Source organism: Solea senegalensis, linkage group LG10, assembly GCF_019176455.1.
Source record: "Solea senegalensis isolate Sse05_10M linkage group LG10, IFAPA_SoseM_1, whole genome shotgun sequence".
Classification (NCBI taxonomy): domain Eukaryota; kingdom Metazoa; phylum Chordata; class Actinopteri; order Pleuronectiformes; family Soleidae; genus Solea; species Solea senegalensis.
In genome coordinates, this window is record NC_058030.1 from 9,509,189 (window position 1) to 9,527,007 (window position 17,819).

The 17,819-nt window shown below is 40.3% G+C and overlaps 1 protein-coding gene across 11 annotated transcripts in view; it reads left to right on the plus strand.

Annotated features, from left to right (window-relative positions):
- LOC122775539 (AP-3 complex subunit beta-2) overlaps window positions 1-14,727 on the plus strand; it is a 34,468-nt gene extending 19,741 nt beyond the window's left edge. For 2 of the 11 annotated variants that reach the window (XM_044035469.1, XM_044035463.1), the window contains exons 10-28: window positions 354-408; window positions 771-842; window positions 1,180-1,242; window positions 1,332-1,464; window positions 1,654-1,763; window positions 1,897-2,073; window positions 2,421-2,607; window positions 3,072-3,202; window positions 6,081-6,119; window positions 6,825-6,939; window positions 7,625-7,808; window positions 7,921-8,092; window positions 8,256-8,343; window positions 8,523-8,632; window positions 9,392-9,620; window positions 11,030-11,114; window positions 11,309-11,406; window positions 12,953-13,091; window positions 13,614-14,727. In XM_044035469.1, the coding sequence (XP_043891404.1) occupies window positions 354-408; window positions 771-842; window positions 1,180-1,242; window positions 1,332-1,464; window positions 1,654-1,763; window positions 1,897-2,073; window positions 2,421-2,607; window positions 3,072-3,202; window positions 6,081-6,119; window positions 6,825-6,939; window positions 7,625-7,808; window positions 7,921-8,092; window positions 8,256-8,343; window positions 8,523-8,632; window positions 9,392-9,620; window positions 11,030-11,114; window positions 11,309-11,406; window positions 12,953-13,091; window positions 13,614-13,806 (2,380 nt within the window). In that variant the 3' untranslated portion in view covers window positions 13,807-14,727. The remainder of the gene's footprint in view (window positions 1-353; window positions 409-770; window positions 843-1,179; window positions 1,243-1,331; window positions 1,465-1,653; window positions 1,764-1,896; window positions 2,074-2,420; window positions 2,608-3,071; window positions 3,203-6,080; window positions 6,120-6,824; window positions 6,940-7,624; window positions 7,809-7,920; window positions 8,093-8,255; window positions 8,344-8,522; window positions 8,633-9,391; window positions 9,621-11,029; window positions 11,115-11,308; window positions 11,407-12,952; window positions 13,092-13,613) is intronic. The other 9 variants (XM_044035471.1, XM_044035467.1, XM_044035470.1 and 6 more) reach the window with 6 other exon arrangements.
- Window positions 14,728-17,819: the final 3,092 nt, after the last annotated feature.

The window sequence follows — 17,819 nt, forward strand, 5'->3', positions numbered from 1 at the left end:
CAGAAGGAGGCAACAGCAACATTGTGTTAGTTTCAGAAGTTAATTATGCTGTTCAAAATTCTTCTCCCTTGCTGCTGTATACACACAAACCTCAGTCAGGTCTGATAGTATTACTTGGCAGAGCCTTTGTTTGACGAAGGATGCAGCATACCAACAATGTTACTCTGTCTCTTTTCATGAGGGAGAATAATAACATCAGCAATAACAAAAAAATCACCAATGTTTACACACTGAAACTTTGAGTGGACAATAAATCTACAGTTCCTCAGGCTGAGTTCATAGAGAAAGCACAGGGAACTCAAAGTGACACTTTATTCTTCATTCATCTCTCCTGTTTGTGTCTCCTACTCCAGTGAGGTCCAGTATGTTGTTCTTCAGAATGTGGCAACAATGACAATCAAGAGAAGGGTGAGCTGCTGCATGTCGGGTTTCTATTGTGTGTTATTGTGTGCTTAGAACTTGAAATTAGGTAATGCACAATATTTAACTTTTTGCCGATATGCCGATATATCGGGAGTGCTTGATACCAATATATACAGTACATCTTTTCCTTTTGCCCAACTGCAGTGGTCATTTAATCTCTTCTTCTTTAGACAAATGAACATAATATTTTCCTACTCATGTTACAGCAGATGTGCAAAATAAATACACAGTGGACCTTGGTGTGTATCAGTATCTGCCGATACTGATATTGTACCGATAATATCATGCATCCCTACTTGTTGAAGGAACTTCAGTTTCATACTTTTGTTTTTCTTCCATCTTTACAGGGGATGTTTGAGCCGTACTTGAAGAGTTTCTACATCCGCTCCACAGACCCAACTCAAATCAAAGTCCTCAAGGTTATTTTCTGTTTATTATATTAACTATTTTCAATCCTTTTCTCTTTTATCTAAATCCTGAATCAATGGAGGGCAAATGATTCCCCTCACTTTGTATTATTTGCTGTGTCTCATTATTTTACAGTGATTTGTTAGTTGAGTAAGCGGATAATACAGAATAGTATCGAGCAGTGCTTTTCTTTGTTTATGCAATCTTATTTGTATTCAGTTTGAATGAATTGAAGGATTTTGCTTCTTTGGTCTAGCGGTTCACTCCTATTGAGTCTGTTACTGTTTCATGGAGTTTTACTGCAGGATTTTAAAATACTTTGCTTTGGCTTTTCCTTTTTTTTTGCAGCTGGAGGTTCTCACCAATTTGGCCAATGAGACTAACATTTCCACCATCCTCAGAGAGTTTCAGGTACAGCGGTGCTTTGTTGTGACTGAGTCAAACATTGTACAGATCTGTCCTTCAATGATCTATGTGAATGCTTTTTTTGTGATTGGTAGACTTACATTAAAAGCATGGATAAAGATTTTGTGGCTGCTACGATCCAAGCCATCGGCCGCTGTGCGACCAACATTGGCGAGGTGAGGGACACGTGTCTGAACGGCCTGGTGCAGCTGCTGTCCAACAGAGACGGTGAGTCCTCTACGTTCTACGCTCGTAATGAAAGGATGTAGATAGCAGCATCAGATCCTCTGTTAAACTTAATTTAATCATTATCATATCTTGCACAGTGAGTGAAAAACACACATGCTTGTAAAATGAACCAAGAAGATGAAGGGATAGTTATCTAATGTAATTCTCTGAATGTGTCCTCTCGTACAGAGCTGGTTGTGGCCGAGTCTGTGGTTGTTATCAAGAAGTTGCTGCAGATGCAACCGGAGAAGCACAGTGACATCATCAAGCACATGGCCAAATTAATAGACAACATCCAGGTGAGAGTTACAATCTTAGAAAAAAGGGTTGCTGCATGATAACAACCTCACCAAATGAAGGCTGTGGAGCGTTACCTAATGAAATTGTAGATATGTGCGCACGACATCCATGTAATTTAACCTGTGCCACCAGGTGCCGATGGCTCGGGCCAGTATCTTATGGCTGATTGGTGAGTACTGCGAGCATGTCCCTAAGATTTCCCCGGATGTCCTGAGGAAGATGGCCAAGTCTTTCACCAATGAGGAAGACATTGTCAAGCTTCAAATCATCAATCTGGCTGCCAAGCTCTATCTCACCAACTCCAAACAGGTATGAACGACTAATGTGTCCCTCTGTGCATTAATAATCTGGTTTCTTTGCTCCATATAACAAAGAAATCATTAAAATTGAACATTTTTGGTTTGTGGACAAAAAAAATATCACATTTCCAGGTTTGAAAAACCCTGATTGACATTTTACAAGATTTTCTGACATTTTATGGAACAAACATCATTAATTGAGAAAATAATCAACAGATTAATCGATAATGCAAATAATCGTTAGTTGTTATTAGTTGTTGCTGAGTATCTTGTGAACATACATATACATACATATACATATATATATATATATACAGTATATATACATATTTATATTCCTGACATGTCTCCTCACAGACTAAGCTGTTGACGCAGTATGTTCTCAACTTGGCCAAGTACGACCAGAACTACGACATCCGCGACCGGGCGCGCTTCATTCGCCAGCTCATCGTGCCCACAGAAAAGAGTGGAGCTCTGAGCAAGTACGCTAAGAAACTCTTCCTCGCCCTGAAACCGGCACCAGTCCTCGAGTCTCCATTTAAAGGTACAGACGGCATCACCGGGAACACCAAAACTGAGAATATGTATGTGCTCGGACCACTGAATTAAAATGTTCTCCCAATATTTAAGTATTTATAGGTGCACGTCCATGGCTGTGTTGTAACAGTCAGGGCTCAGTTACTTACTGACAAATATTAATTTCCTGTTTTTTACATTTACCAAAGCGAATTCATGGGTTTTTATGGTTTTTATAGATTAGAAATAACTTTTTCATTTATTGACAGGCTTGTCTACGGAAGAGGATTAGGGCCAAATGTAAAAAAAAAAGGAAAACAGCCTTATGTTTACATTTTTGTTTCCATAAAAAAAATCATATGTGGCCTTAATACTCTTCCGTACTTGTCTGAGGGAGCAACAGGTTGAGACTACATTGATATTATGTCCTTTATATTGCTCTTATTGTGTCCCTGCTGATTTTCTTTCCCTTTTTAATCCTTTTCTTTGCAGATAGAGACCACTTCCAGTTAGGCTCATTGTCCCACCTGCTGAATGCCAAGGCTGGGGGCTACCAGGAGTTGCCTGACTGGCCTGAAGCTGCCCCCGACCCCTCCGTGCGCAACGTGGAGGTGAAGGAGTCTGTGCGTGCAGTGGGAACAGTAACATACAGAGACACAGTGGCCCTCTGGGGACACCAGGGGCCCCAAAAGCCGGAGGGGAGCGAGAGTTGCTCCTGCCCCAGTGCAGTGCCTCAGAGGGGTTGCACAGCGTCACCAGAGCCTCACATCCAATATAACATTGACTCACATATAACATTAATGCCTCTTTCATTAGCCATTCATCAGTCATTCACTTACAGTTCATTAGCATTAACAACTCATCAGTAACATGCATCAGCTACAACAGCTCCCTCTTCCATGGAGGAGAATGGGTCTCAGAGGAGAAAAGAGGATTATTTTCTTATTAGCAAAATTTAGACGGAACATATGTAATTAAAAAAGTCTGTAATAAGGAAATAGTCAGAGGTTCTGAAATCTCTCTGCTGCACTTGCATCTGTTTGGCAGCAGCTCACTCGATCGCCCCCCCCGTCCTGGTGATTTCTCAGTTTGTTTGAGCCAATAGCACATGTGACAGAGAAGGGAACAGATGTGGGAGCAAACAGCTGCACTAAACCACATCTGCTGTCATCTTAAGTGTAAATTGGCCCGTGTGATGTTTTAAGAGTTTGGCACCTGCAGCAGCCAATGATTCACACGAAAGCATTGTAGGATAAATATGTTTGACTTTGCTGTGTTTGCACTCTACTGGATTAGAGACGAACTTTCATTTGCTGAGTGTTTTTAAAAACGAAAAAGAAAAAAAGAAAAAGACATTGCTCATAGAGCGTCCTCTTCTTCTCCATTCCATTCGCTCCATGTGCCATCGGTTCACTCCCAATGTTTTTGAAATTAAGACATGAAATCAAGAATCTGAGTCTCCGAGTCTGACTTAAAACCACTTGATTTTAAATCACAGGAGTGACCTCAAGACTTGATTTCTTTGTCACATTTGTTTTTTGTTTTTAATTGTGCACTCACTGGTCCATGTTTCATTCTCAGCGTTAACTTGCATGTGGTGCAGATTTCAAGATGAGGCCACAGGTGCATTTTTATTTTGATTTGACTGGTGTAATAAAAGAGATAAGGTCGTATCAGACCACAGCAGGAGATTCGAATGTTGCAGCCTGCTGAATTAATACAGTTTTGATACTGCGGATCCTATTCCAAAGCATTTAATTCACGTTGCAGGCAGATATTTGTTTCCAGTGCAGACACAGGAAACACTGAAGCACTGTGATCGTGTTTCTGCTTCTTATTCTGTTATCTCGAGTTACGAGACACAGTCACAATGTGCTGAGCGTCTCATTGGTTTTTCCTTACGATTCTTAAATTGGAAAACCACAGCAGCCAAATGAAATTCCCTCTTAATTACTCACCTAATGGAATCTGTTATGTTTGTGCAAGTGCAGAATCACATTTCAATGTGTAATGATAATACTTGTGTTAATAATATTCATTGTACCTGCACAGACCTGGCAGCTAAGCTAAGAAATAGGCCCTGCACTTATCATTTAACAGTAAACACAAACATTTCAAGGCAGTGTAGGAAAAGAGCAGAAATGATTCAGGTTTAGGTTTCTGCGTCATGCAGTCTTTGGTTTGAAGGCAAAACATGATGGAAGACTTTCACAAATAGTCAGCATTTAAATTACAAAGAAGCACAGTCACCAGTATCTCAAAACTAGCAGCAGCTCATTCCCTGAAAAACCTTTACAAATTACAAAGCCTCTCTAACAAACTCTCCCTCTGCTCACTACGCATCTCCACAGACAGAGGAAGTCATAAACACCAGCGAGGGGCGGATCGGCCTGTTAGGCGACTGGCGAGAGGTGCCCGTTCCCCTGACCGGGTTTGAGAGTGCAGTGTTGTTTGCTGTGATGACTGAGCTCTCTTTCATCTTATTGTTTCTTTCTGGTCGTCATTTCATTTAATCTGGTGACTCCTGATGGTGACGATGACAAGATAAGCTCAATGAAATTAAATGAGTCGGATTTACTGAGGGAACAGTTTTACTCATTACATCTTTGTCCGCAATTTGAAGAAAGATGAATTTAAAGTAACATTAATATTAGAGAGCTTCAGTTTGATCAAAACAGGCATAAACTCTGAATTGTATTTATTGACTTGCCCTGGTGGATGTTTCTCTTCCACTATATGCTATACTATTAGGAGCTAAAAAGTCATTTATTGGATTATTAGTATTATTATTCTTGTGTTCATTCTGGAACAGTTGATAATATGAAGGGTGCTGCACTCCCTCGTCCTAAATGTGACCTAAACCCGTGAGAAAACCTTGTTTTGCAGACTAAACTGCACTCCACTGAGCGGTAAACTCTCCTGCTCTCCACCTACTGGGTCTCATGTGAAATTTGTGACACAACGTTTGAATGTGTCACAAATGGGTTTTTTTTGTGTGATTCTGAGTGATGTGACTCATGTGATGTAACGGCTTCTCCACACCCCCCCACCTCCTCACCTAGTTCATTTTAAACCCATGCCAGTAGAGCACCACGCTTCATGGCTGATGAAGGCATCCATACTGAATGTCATGTCAACATGTCAGTAATGTTAATGTTTTTCTTTTTATTTCTACAGTATTTATTAAGCATATATGTTTACGTATGTGCATTATATATAAAGTTATATTGGAGTGTGTTTTATCAGAAAAAAAACTTGCTTAATAGCTACATAATTCACAGATATTGTTGTAAATGCTGTGATGAAATTTGGGCTTTAATTTTTGTCTCTGTAATATCCACGACTGTTCTCACACATTCTCCCCCCCCTTAGACCCAGAAACCCTTCCTGTTCCTCTTTCTCTTTCTCCTCCCTGACTTTCTTCTAAACAGGCATATATCTCCCCTCCTTTCTCCTCATCTCACCTGCATCCCAATCTTTTTTCTTTTCTACGTCTGCCAGGTTTTTACGCTGCTTGAAAGAGTCACAACATTAACGAGTGTGAGTCAGTGATCGATAAAGAGCCACATCTCCCTTTGAGCCTCAAACCCATATAGCTGCTTTCCGACGCCCCGCCTAATGTAGCTGCTCTCCTGTGCTTAGCTCAGCCAAAGCTCCCTGAAACACACGCACCCTCTCCTCCTTTGGTCTCCACCATTAAAGAAGTGATTCTTTGAGCTGGACGTGCGTTCCTCTGACATGTCGAGACACATTAAGCGGTGTTGTGGGTTTTTAAATGGGGTTTTCAGATGCCCATGCTCATTAACTGAGGCCACTTATTAATGAGTGTGGTCATAGAAAGACAAATGCCCTCTTTAAATGTGGGAGGATAGTCACCACTCCTTGAAGACATCACTTCTCCTAATGGAACAGCTCCCTTTATAAATGAAAACCATTTCTGCTACTGGTCATGAAGGTATCACCTGGTGCTTACATCTATCTGTTAAAAACAAAACAAAAAGAATGAAAAAACTGCTCCATACAAGTATAAGTGTTTGTATTGAATTTGTTTTCTGACATGTCGGATCTGAAAGCAGATCTGCAGCAGGGATGACTGGCTTCCTTTGGCAGCATCATGCCCAGGCAGGAGCATTCATGGCCACGCTGCTCTACTGCAATCTGCCCACACCTCTGCTTCTGTCTGAGGGGCTTTTCCACTGAGGCAGAACACACAGCTCACGTTCTGACCTCTGGTTCCTCCACCAGGTGCCTGAATGGACCAAGTGCAGCAGCCGAGAGAAGCGGAAGGAGAAGAAAGTAGAGAAGCCGTTCTACTCGGACTCAGAGGGCGAGTCTGGGCCGACGGAGTCAGCTGATAGTGGTAATGTTAAAGTGGTCAACAGTGGTACACTATCTCTACTGATCCCCACGCTCATCGATTACTTAAAAAGCGATAAAAAAGTGATATAATTTGTCCTCTCCAAATTGTAGCAACACAATTAGCAAATCGTAAATAGTTTTTGTTGTAATACAAACATTTTGGAAACAATTCCTACCTCAAACTTTTCAACCTCACACTAGAAGGTACAGTAGTAAATAGATGTATAACGGTAATGCTTCACTGCATTTCAAATCTATACATTAAGTATTAAACTGAAGCTAGACTTTAAACACTTTTTTTTGCAAATTTTAATCACAATATCCACAAATCTTTATGACATTATGTTTTCCATGGGATTTGCTGAATGTAAGAGAAATCCAAATCATTACCAGCTTTATTCTGGTGATGTGACAAAATGGATTTTAGTTTATATATAATAGTTTAGTGCTTGATGCTTTTGTGACTGACAAAAACTAACATTTGTGTCATACTGTTATAATTTTGAATGAAACTAGTTTTCTGCAGCCAAATTAAGTCAGAGTTTGTACTGTATATGAGAAAATAGAAACAAATTGACTCTCACTTTGGAAATGGCAAAGTTTGTTTTTAAATCGGAGGATGTCAGTTAAACTTGCTGCACAAAGAGTTTTGTCACCTCTTGGCATTTTGATTTTTCCCTCTGTAGAGTCAGACTCTGCCAACGGCTCGGAGAGCGTCAGTGGCAGCGAGGTGAGCGGGTCGGGATCAGAGAGTGAAGAGAGCGAGGAAGGCTCTGAGTCTGAGGAGGAGGAGGAAGAGGAGGACGAGGAGAAAGACAAGAAAAAGAAAAAGAAGGAATTAAAGAAGAAGCCCGTTCAGGAGAGTGAAAGGTAGCAGACACAGCTGATTTCTGTTCTCTGTGGCGTTCTTTGCTAATAATAAATTCTATTTGTGTTCAAATCAGAAACATATTTTCCTTTCACCCCTGCTTTGCTTTTCCAGTGAGCAGAGCAGCGAAGAAGAAGAAGAAGAGAGGAAGCATGAGAGGAAGAGTAAACCACGAAAGAGCGATTCTGAGACTGAGTCTGGCGATGAGGAGGAGAGCGAGTCTGAGAGCAGCCAATCAGAGTCCGACGAGTCTGAGTCTGAGGCAGAGGTCAAAAAGAAAAAAAAGGTGAAGCCAATGAATCTCTTTGCATTTAAAAACCATCAAATATGGAATCATTCTGATGCACATAAAGATAATTCTGAGTATTTTCCTTTGGAACAGCGACCTCGTGGCTCGTGTTTAGACTGGTACAACATCATGTAAAGGTTTTCATTTCATGTTCTTCCAGGCAGCTCAATCAAAACCTCCCGCCAAACCCGTCAAGACAGACGGCAAGAAAGAGAAGAAAGAAATGTCTCTACTTGACCTCGATGACTGTGAGTTCTTCTGTCATTATTGCTGCGTGAACGCGACGACGCTCACATGTTAATATTTACAATACAAAACTCACAGCAGGTGCACTTGACCACTCTCTAACTCGAGAACTAGGAATAATAAACAGATGCATGCAGTCAGGTCACATCGCTGCTGAATCTCACTGCTTCTCTCTCATCAGTTGAACCTGCACCATCTCCTCAAGTCACACCCGTCAACTCCTTCCTGTCCAGCAGCCTCGTCACCGACCTGGAGGGACTGTCTCTGTCTGACAGTGTTCTCTCTCCAGCAGTAAGTGCATCTCTTATGTCACACGTCTTCCTTTTCATGAAATTAAGATTCATTGTCTAGTGCTTTATCCTCCACATGAGGGCGAAAGGTGGGTGTCACACCCTGGACAGGTCGCCTGTCCATGGCAAGGCCAACATAAAGCGAAGAACAACCAGTCACTCACTAATTCAGTGAGAACATACAAACTCGCCAGTATACAGAAACTTAGAACTTAGTTCTCCGAGTGACAGATTGAAAGGATGGTGTTATCTGCTGGGCACATCTAAACATTCGACCTGCTCTTGTTTTGCATGTGTGTGTGTCAAACCCAGAAAGAGTTAAAAATAATTTCATTAAAAGGGCTAAAGTAGCTTATGTGCTCCAGAATTACAAGACAAATCAAATTATTTTACCTGTGAATGTTTCATGTTTTACATATGTATTCATCATTTTCAGTACATCCAAAGGGAATTAAGTAAAAGAGAAACAAAATCTATGTATGAAATATACGCAAATACAACACATGCTCATGAGAACGTATTAGAGTCCAGCAACATGGATGAATAATATCCTGATGTGACTGTCTGTGGCTTTGAAATAAGCAATTAAACACAATTATTTGAATTTGTGTAAGCAGAATTATAATACCTGTGTTTGAAAACAACCCTGGGGGTAGTGCAAGACATGGATTTCTGACTTTTCATTATTCATACCATCGAGTTGAGGTTAGTGGTTCCTCATCTCCTACTCTTCTTCGTCCTCCTCCTCCTCTGCCCACAGACCATCGCTCCCTCTAGTGCGCTGAAGAGCTACGAGCTGCTGCACCGCATCACGGGGGAGGGTCTGTCGGTGGAGTACTGCTTCAGCCGGCAGCCGTTCAGCCCCGACGCAAACATGGTGGCCGTGCAGATTCAGTTCACCAACAACGCCACGTCTGACACCAAGAACCTGCACATGGAGGATGTGAAGCTGCAGTCTGGGATGAGAGTCAAAGAGTTCCCAGAGATTGGTAAGTGCTGAAGTGGGTAATTGTGAATATAATGTCAACATAAGATCACTGGGAAGAATCTGAATTTATCTTTCGAAGCCTGGAGATTGTTGAGCAGCGTCATGTTACGGTTTTAACAGATCACAGACATCACCTGTAACCAGGCTGCTGGTGTCCACTCATATGTGCCTTGCTATTGTCTATTTTCCCTTTAAATGGTAACATAATACACAACATTTACATCATGCTCTATTGAATACCTGAAACTAGTGATTGAGACCATTAACTCTCAATACTTCAATTTAAAATGTGTTATTTTTGCAACCAGTTGAGTTTCCCTCATGTGGCCATTTAGTACGATCCCATCCCTCTGATTGGCTTGAGCAGGACCACTGAAAAGCAAAGCATGAAACAAACAGGACTGAAATGTAATCAAACAAACTAAACCAGAGCAAACCAAACACACAAACTAAAGAACCCAACACAGAGACTAAATCCGCTTTGGAGGCAGAGACAATCAAACACAGGTGTGACAAACAAGACACAGGTGAAACTCGTTAGGGCGGAGCAGACAATCAGAGACAGCAGGACAGGAAGCAAAACTACACACAAGCTACACAGGGAGGAAACACTTCAAAATAAAACAGGGAGCAAAGAAAACACGAAACCAGAAACAGAATTAAAAACTCAAGGTAAAGAAAACAACAAAAGTCCAAACTGAATAAATGCTCAACTGAAAGCGGCCTGGAAAATCCAGGGATCGGTCGTGACATTTGCTCTTCAAGGAGCTTTGCCAAAAAGAGGTTTATCCTCTGGGGAACGTGAGGATACACAGTATTTCATGACCACATGTATAAATAATAGCCTGATGCTAAATGCTATGTCTCATACTTAACCAAAATCTTTTACCAGCTTGACAATTCATAAAGTTACATACGTTTTGAAATACAAAACACTGCACAGCAAATACAAGCTTAAACCACATGAAGACAAAAAGCCGTTACAGAAGGTGCTAGTCATTTGGTATGGCTGGTAAAAGATACAGTAGATGTTCAGTATATGGTTATAATCACAAATTGTATAGTGTATACTGCCCATCAATCAAGATAGTTAAGTAAATGGTTCAGTAATAATGGAGAGACAAAATAGTTTCAGTTTCAGAGCTCCAGTTTACTGTGTCCAGCTTTAGTGTTAATATTATTTTTGTTCTGAAAGTTTTCTGTCTCACAATAAGCACATACCTACCTGCCAAGAATAAGTATGCATTACGAATCTACGACGCGCTGCAGCAGTAGATCAGTAGAGTCTGTCCTGGAGGACACATCCAGTCCTCATTGATCAAAGCTGCTGCCAAAGAGCTTTGTGTGCTCGTATTATAATTTGTGCACGTGTCAATGCTGTTGTCTCCTCTGTTTCCTCTGCATCCACAGAGCTGCTGCCGGCAGGAGAGACCACCACAGCTGTGATGGGCATCGATTTCTGCGATTCAACACAAGCGGCAAACTTCCAGCTGTGGTGAGATAAATTCTGCTTTAATGCGGGGTTGTCATCGCTCCCTCAGTCGGCCTGTGCTGCTGGTGGAAACAGAAAACAGACTCATTGCTAATCTCTCTTAGCTTTGCATGTTTTGTGTATAGCAGTGGGGGAACAAAATTGAGCTGTGATGTTCAGATGACGATGAAGTTCCGAATGTCTCCTTTCTCTTTTAGCACTCACACCAGGAAGTTCTTCGTGTCCATCCAGCCACCAGTTGGGGAGCTGATGAGGCCCATCTTTCTCACTGAGAACGAGTTTAAAAAGGAACAAGGTATGCGGCATAAAGAAATTAAATCTTTTTCACAAAACATTTTAAGTTAGCTGCTAATAATTGCCACGTCTCTGTAACACCTTTACTTAAGTCATATTTTCAGACAAAAAGTAGCTGAACTATTTAAAAGAAGGATTGGGATGTTGGTATAAAGTGACACAAGAGAAAATATTCTCGTTGTTTCTTCAGCAGCTGCACAATCAGATCATATGAGCAGTAGTTTAAGCTTATTTACCAGCATGTTCTCAGTGTCTGGTGTTCATTTTCCATCCTGACGTTTACTAACACTGAGTGAGTTTTAAACTCGGTCAAACTCATAGTGACTCTTTAAACAATGTGTCCTATCCCTCTTTGTAGAGAAGCTTTTACAGAGTCTGGGTAAGTTGGCTTTGGCAGATTTGTTCCTCCCTGTCATCTGTGTGCCCACCTGCCTTTAAGCTGAACACCCCCAAAAGAAAAGAAACTCCTGCCTTGTTGATTAACACTAAAATGCATCTCCAGGTGTGTAGCTGTGGGACAGACTCACCTGTGCCAGCCTGCATCTTACAAAGTCTGCTCACACTCTGCTGCACGGAGAATGACTGCAAAATGCTCATCCTCACTTACTCACCATTGCACCATCAATTGTCTGAGCTTTCAAGCCACTGGAATAAAACTGCCCAATCTGAGATATTCACATGTGACAACGAAAATGTTTGTTTTTGTGGTTTATTGTTTATTGAAACCGCGAAAGCACAGATTTCTTTTTAGTGATTTGGTCATTTGTTGAAACGCCAATGATTTGTGTGGCCACTGGGGAGCAGCAGAGACAACCCATGAGTATCATGTTTTGCTGTGATGCTGATGGATTTTATAACCTCTTTGAAACAATCACTTGCTCTGCCTCTGCTTGGCCTCTCTCAGCAAGTGCAGAAAAAACTTTTCTAGAGGCAAACATCTAGTAGGACAGAGAAAAACCTCCTAAAAGTCTGAACATAGGGACAAATTCTAATCTCAAAGGACAAAAAACACGTCCACATCCTCCCAGTTTTACTGTATGTCGTCATTCAGATGCAGTTGACATGCATGACAGAGTTATAGGACCAACCGTGTTCTGTCTGGTTTCACCCGAGCACTGTGATCATTGTTTGACCTGAAAAGCAAACTAAATATTGACTTTTCAGTGACTTTTGTAAAGAAAAATGAGTAGAATTAAAAATCATTTAATTTAGAACACTAGAGTGGAAACCCATGAGGCGTTCAATGAGGCTGCCGCGCACAAATTTTGCTTTTCCAGGTCAACACATTCACTGTGAAAGCTGAGTCACTGCGCTGCTGTGCTCAGTGGAAAGCATTCCAGTTTGTATTTATTGATTTATCACAGTAATCCCACAGAGATGGTTGTGGATTCAAAGAAATCCTTGTAGCTGGTTGATATCTTCACACATAATAGATATTGTCTTACTGACACCAGCGGTATTCTTTTATGTAATATTTTGCTCGTGAGAGAAAATGACCAGCAGCTCACCTTGATCACATGATTTCCTCTCTGGACACACGACTACAGGTCAGCTGATGGGTATGAACGAGATCACGGAGAGGCTGACTTTGGACGTGAAGTGCCGGAACGAACACACCATTGTTCAGCGGGTGACCACCGCTGCCAACCTCAGCAGAGTCCCCTGTGGTTCAGATAAAGAGTGCAGGTGAGAGGGTGAAACTGCTATTGTCACAAACATCTATAAGATAAGATGTTTATGTCTGCGTCAAATTAAAGTTACAACAGTTTATAGTTCGTAGACACAACAAAAATATTAATATTTTTAATATTAATATAAATATTTGATATTAATATATTTTGTTGTCTTAGTTAATTATTAAAATAAGTCCTCAAAACTGTATAATAGCTAAAGTTTAAAAAAATATTAAAACTAAACAAAATACAAACTTATGTAGAGAAAACAAGTGTTTAGTTAATGTGTTACTAGTTTTACTGATGTTAAGACTTCCTACCTTCTACATGAAGATGCATCTGTCAAACTGAACCTGTGGTGAATCTTCATCAAGTTTGTCGTGTGCTGATTGGAAGTTTAATAATGTTTAATAATACTTTGCAGCTGCAGTAGATGTTTGAACATTTTCTACGTTGAACCCCCCGACTGACACGTGTCCCTCCTTCATTCTGCGACTTTGTCTTTATTTTCTGACCTCTACTGCTTTGACCTCAGTCCTCCTGTTCCTCCTCCTCCTCCTGATCATCCTGTCCACAGGTTCGCCGGCAGGACGGTGACCAGTAGCAGCCTGGTGTTGGTCACCGTGGCGACCAAAGAGGAAGGAGCCGCGCAGCTGACGGTCAACTGCGAGAAAATGGTGATCGGCACGATGCTGGTGAAAGACATCCTCCAAGCTTTGACGCAGTGACCCCGCTCGACGTCTGTCCGCCCGCCTGCTTCTCTTCCTCCTCCTCCTCCATCCCCCACTTCATGTGTAGCATCTCTCCTGTAAGCAGTGTCAATGACCACGTCTCCAGGTTGTTGTTTAAGAGCCTCCCTGCTGCTTTCATTGAAGACTCCCACACGTTATAGTTGATGTTCCTGACAATCAGACATGAATTAAATTTTTCAATCTTCAGTTCATTTCAGTTGTATTTCTACAGCCCAAATTCAAAAATCTAATTTTGCCTCTGTGGGCTTTACAATCTGTACATGGAGGGACAACGTCTGTCTTTCTGTCCCCCCCAACAGAGAGAAAAAAGGGAAGAAACCACAGAGGAATCCGTCTCCTAGGACGGACAGATGTAAAATAGATGTTGTGTGTACAGAGCACGTCAACAAGAAAACATATTTCACACCATCATAACAATATTGATATATGATTAGTTATACATGTACAATAAAAACAGTGCTACCAGTTATTGTTATGGTCGTTAGTGATGGCAGTAATCGTTTCCCTTTGTTGAAAGCACAGTTGGATTTAGTGGTCTCTAAATTTACGAGGGGAAAAAGAATATGAAGCAGATGTGCATCTTTATGATCGGCATAATTCTTTAATGGATATTTATTTTGGTATATTTGCTTAATTTGGTAGCTGCAGGTCAAGGCAGGGGATGGGGGGGTGTCATGCGGGTGCTTCCTTAAAGAGTAATGATAAGGTTCTGATAAGTGACCCAAACTGCAGAACAATGACCTCAGACATTTTAAGGAGATTTATTATCATTATTATTATTAAGATCAAACTGTAAAGTCCAGTGCAGGGCAGACAGAGGTGGAGAGGGAGTGTTTAAACCTGACCAGAAGCATACTAAGTGAACAAATTCAAAAGTAACAAACAGGCCTTACCTCCCACAGTCCAAAAACATGTGGATTTAGGGATTAGGCAAATTGGACACTTTAAATTGACCATAAGTGTGAGTGTGAGAGTGGATTGTTGTTGTGTCCCTGTGATGGACTGGTGACCTGTCCAGGATGTACCCCGCCTTTTACCCTACGTCAGCTGGGATTGGCACCAGCGACCCTCAAGTGGTAGAAGATGAATGAATGAAGGCACTGTTACCAGACTGGGAAAACATAATCTGGCAGTGGTTGAAGAGAAGAGCTTGGTAGAGTAGATATACTGCAGGTGAATGAAGAGTTTGCCACACACACACACTCAAAAACAACAAAGAGAGCATCCTGACAAATAATCAAATAATCACGACGTCAGCTGTGTATAAAGATCAAATCCTGACTACAGAGAGACAAAAGAAGCCGTTCATATCTAATGATTCTTTCTGTGGCTTTATACAGGAATGGAAAATGGTAAAAAACAACTGCTGCAATATTGCATTTCAAGTCTGCCGAGAAAATAATTTCCATAAATTATCTAGTTTTACCTGTAACACACTACATGTTTAAATCATTTAAAAAAATAAGACGACTAAGAACACTTTTTATTTTGGGCTCATTAGTTTCCAGCAATCGAACAGTTCTAAGACATAAACGGCAACACAACAGCCTGCTTGTATTGACACTTTGGTCCAGTAATTTGAGTGAAAAGTCAAATATAACATGAAGGCTCAACTGAGACGACGATAACAACAACAACAAGGGCAACAACAACAACCTATGACTGAAAAATATTTTTGGCACAGTAGATGTTGTTCATCACCAACTCACCAAATGATTTACATGTCAAACGTTGCAGTTTTAAATTTGGCCAACAGAGGTCGTCAAAGTTACATGTTCACCACAGGAAATGGGACATTGAGGAGAACTGTAGCTGGATCAATGTGTGTGTTGATGATGATACTGAATAATGTCCTGACAAACACGGTTTCCAAAAAAACTATGATTATTAGTCATCAAACAGCTAAACAGACTATGATTTTGACCCATGTCACCATATCACCATAAAACTGTTTGTATTTGAGAAGCTACAAGACTTAATTGCAGTCCTGATCAAGTATTGATGAATTATCAAGAAAGTATTACATTGCAGCTCTTTCAACACTTATACACCCGTCGTACTGAATGACCTGCTGTATACGTTTTCTTAAATAAGCGTTGGATTGCAAATCTCAAATATACTAGTCCCATAGCTTTTTGAAAAGAATTTAGTGAGTTTTGTGATTGTGTCAGAGATGTTGAGAGTACTTTGAGGTTACATTGATCTCACTTCTCATGCCTTTTATGAACTTGTTTTTTTAGGCTGTGTGGTGAGTCCAGTGGCTGCATGTTTTTTTGTTTGTGTTTTTATTTATTTATCTGTTGTTTAAGTGTTTGTTTGTTTTGAAATCAAATGAGTCTCAGACAATGAAACATGATTATCAGAGAAAAACAGACTGAGCAGCAGTGGTGGATGGGGGTTTCATTTTGGCCTTTTTTGTACCTGTTTTTTTATTGAACCACTCAGACATTGATATTTCCTGTCACTGAACCACGCCCACTATAAAGAATGTAAAGAGTATGAAATTTAATGTCAAATATAAAAAAGTGGGGAAGAAATCAATCAGACTACAAAAACCATCTCTGGAGCCTAAACAAGACATACACATTATTCTTTAACCGTCATTATGTCTCACATGTCACACAAACTTGCCATATTTAACTTGGGTGTCTCTCAGTGAAACTCATGTATTTCACAATTGAAGTTTACACTTAACCCTGCCGTTATCAGGAATGCTAAGTCATGGTCATTCTGACACGTTCCGTTTCCTTTAGCCTCATCACACTCGTCACCGCTAACACACGAAAGAATCAAAATGCCATAAACGTCATCACACTCAACAAATAATTACGGCTGATAAAAACGCGTTTTAGACCGACAGTTTAAAAGTCTACCAGTTTCCAAAGTATGACATCATACCCTGTGTGTGTGGTTGTGAAATGTGGTCCTGTAGTATTACAGGTTTATTTATTATACAAATAAAAAAATATATATATTAATTCAGTCTCTGTATTTATTTTTTATCCTTTACAAAGCTAGGAAAGAAAAAGCCCAGACTGAAGTCATTGCTACACTTGTATAAATGAATATTTTACACTAAATGGAGAGATCAGTGGCACTTTGTATTCTAATGAAAAACAGACTCTTCAACTCTTCAATACCAAGATTATATTCCTAATCTGTCAAGTGTTTGAGCTATTAATTAAGTGTGGCAAGTCACTCAAACAGCCACGTTCATTAATTTCCATTTCATGAAGGATGTCTACTTTAATTTATCTCTCTCAAATGTACCTTTGTTTGAAAAGCCCTTAAAATATAAAAAGATAAATGGTGGAGGAAGGGGTGTTTGATAGATGACAAGGGTTTAGTAAGTCTTTTACTGCTGGTTTTAATGCAGTGAACATGGAAATATAGCAAGGATTTGATTGACTTGTTAACACTAACACAAGAGTAACTGCTATCAGCAGCAGACTACGTGTGTTGCCTACACTAATCTTTTTAGTGCATTTGAAAGACAAGAATTTCTTTTGGCAAATCACACTTTCATATAATTTAAATGTCTATTTTGATTTTAGTGTAATTTTCATGTCTTGCTTTTATTCTGTGTATTTCTGTGCCTTTGTTAAGCACTTGCTCTGTGTTGCTCTATGTATGAATAGCGCTATACAAATAAACTTGCCTTGCCTTCGAACATCAAACATATATAAAGGTGCAAGAGCCAACGCTATTGATTGCATATTCTAATTCAGTGTTTCTTAATCCTAGTCCTGAGGACCCACTGCTCTGATCCAACACACCTGATTCAAATGAATGGCTCGTTATCAGGGTTCTGCAGTGTACTGCTGTGGAGGATTAGACTATGAATTTACAGCTCCTCTTTCATTTTATTTTAGATACTTATTAATACATATATTTTACATTTAATTACAGGACGTTTCAAGTCAGACAATATTTTTTTGCTCAGCCACCTTTAGTACCAGCATTTGAGATCAACATTTAAGAATTAAATG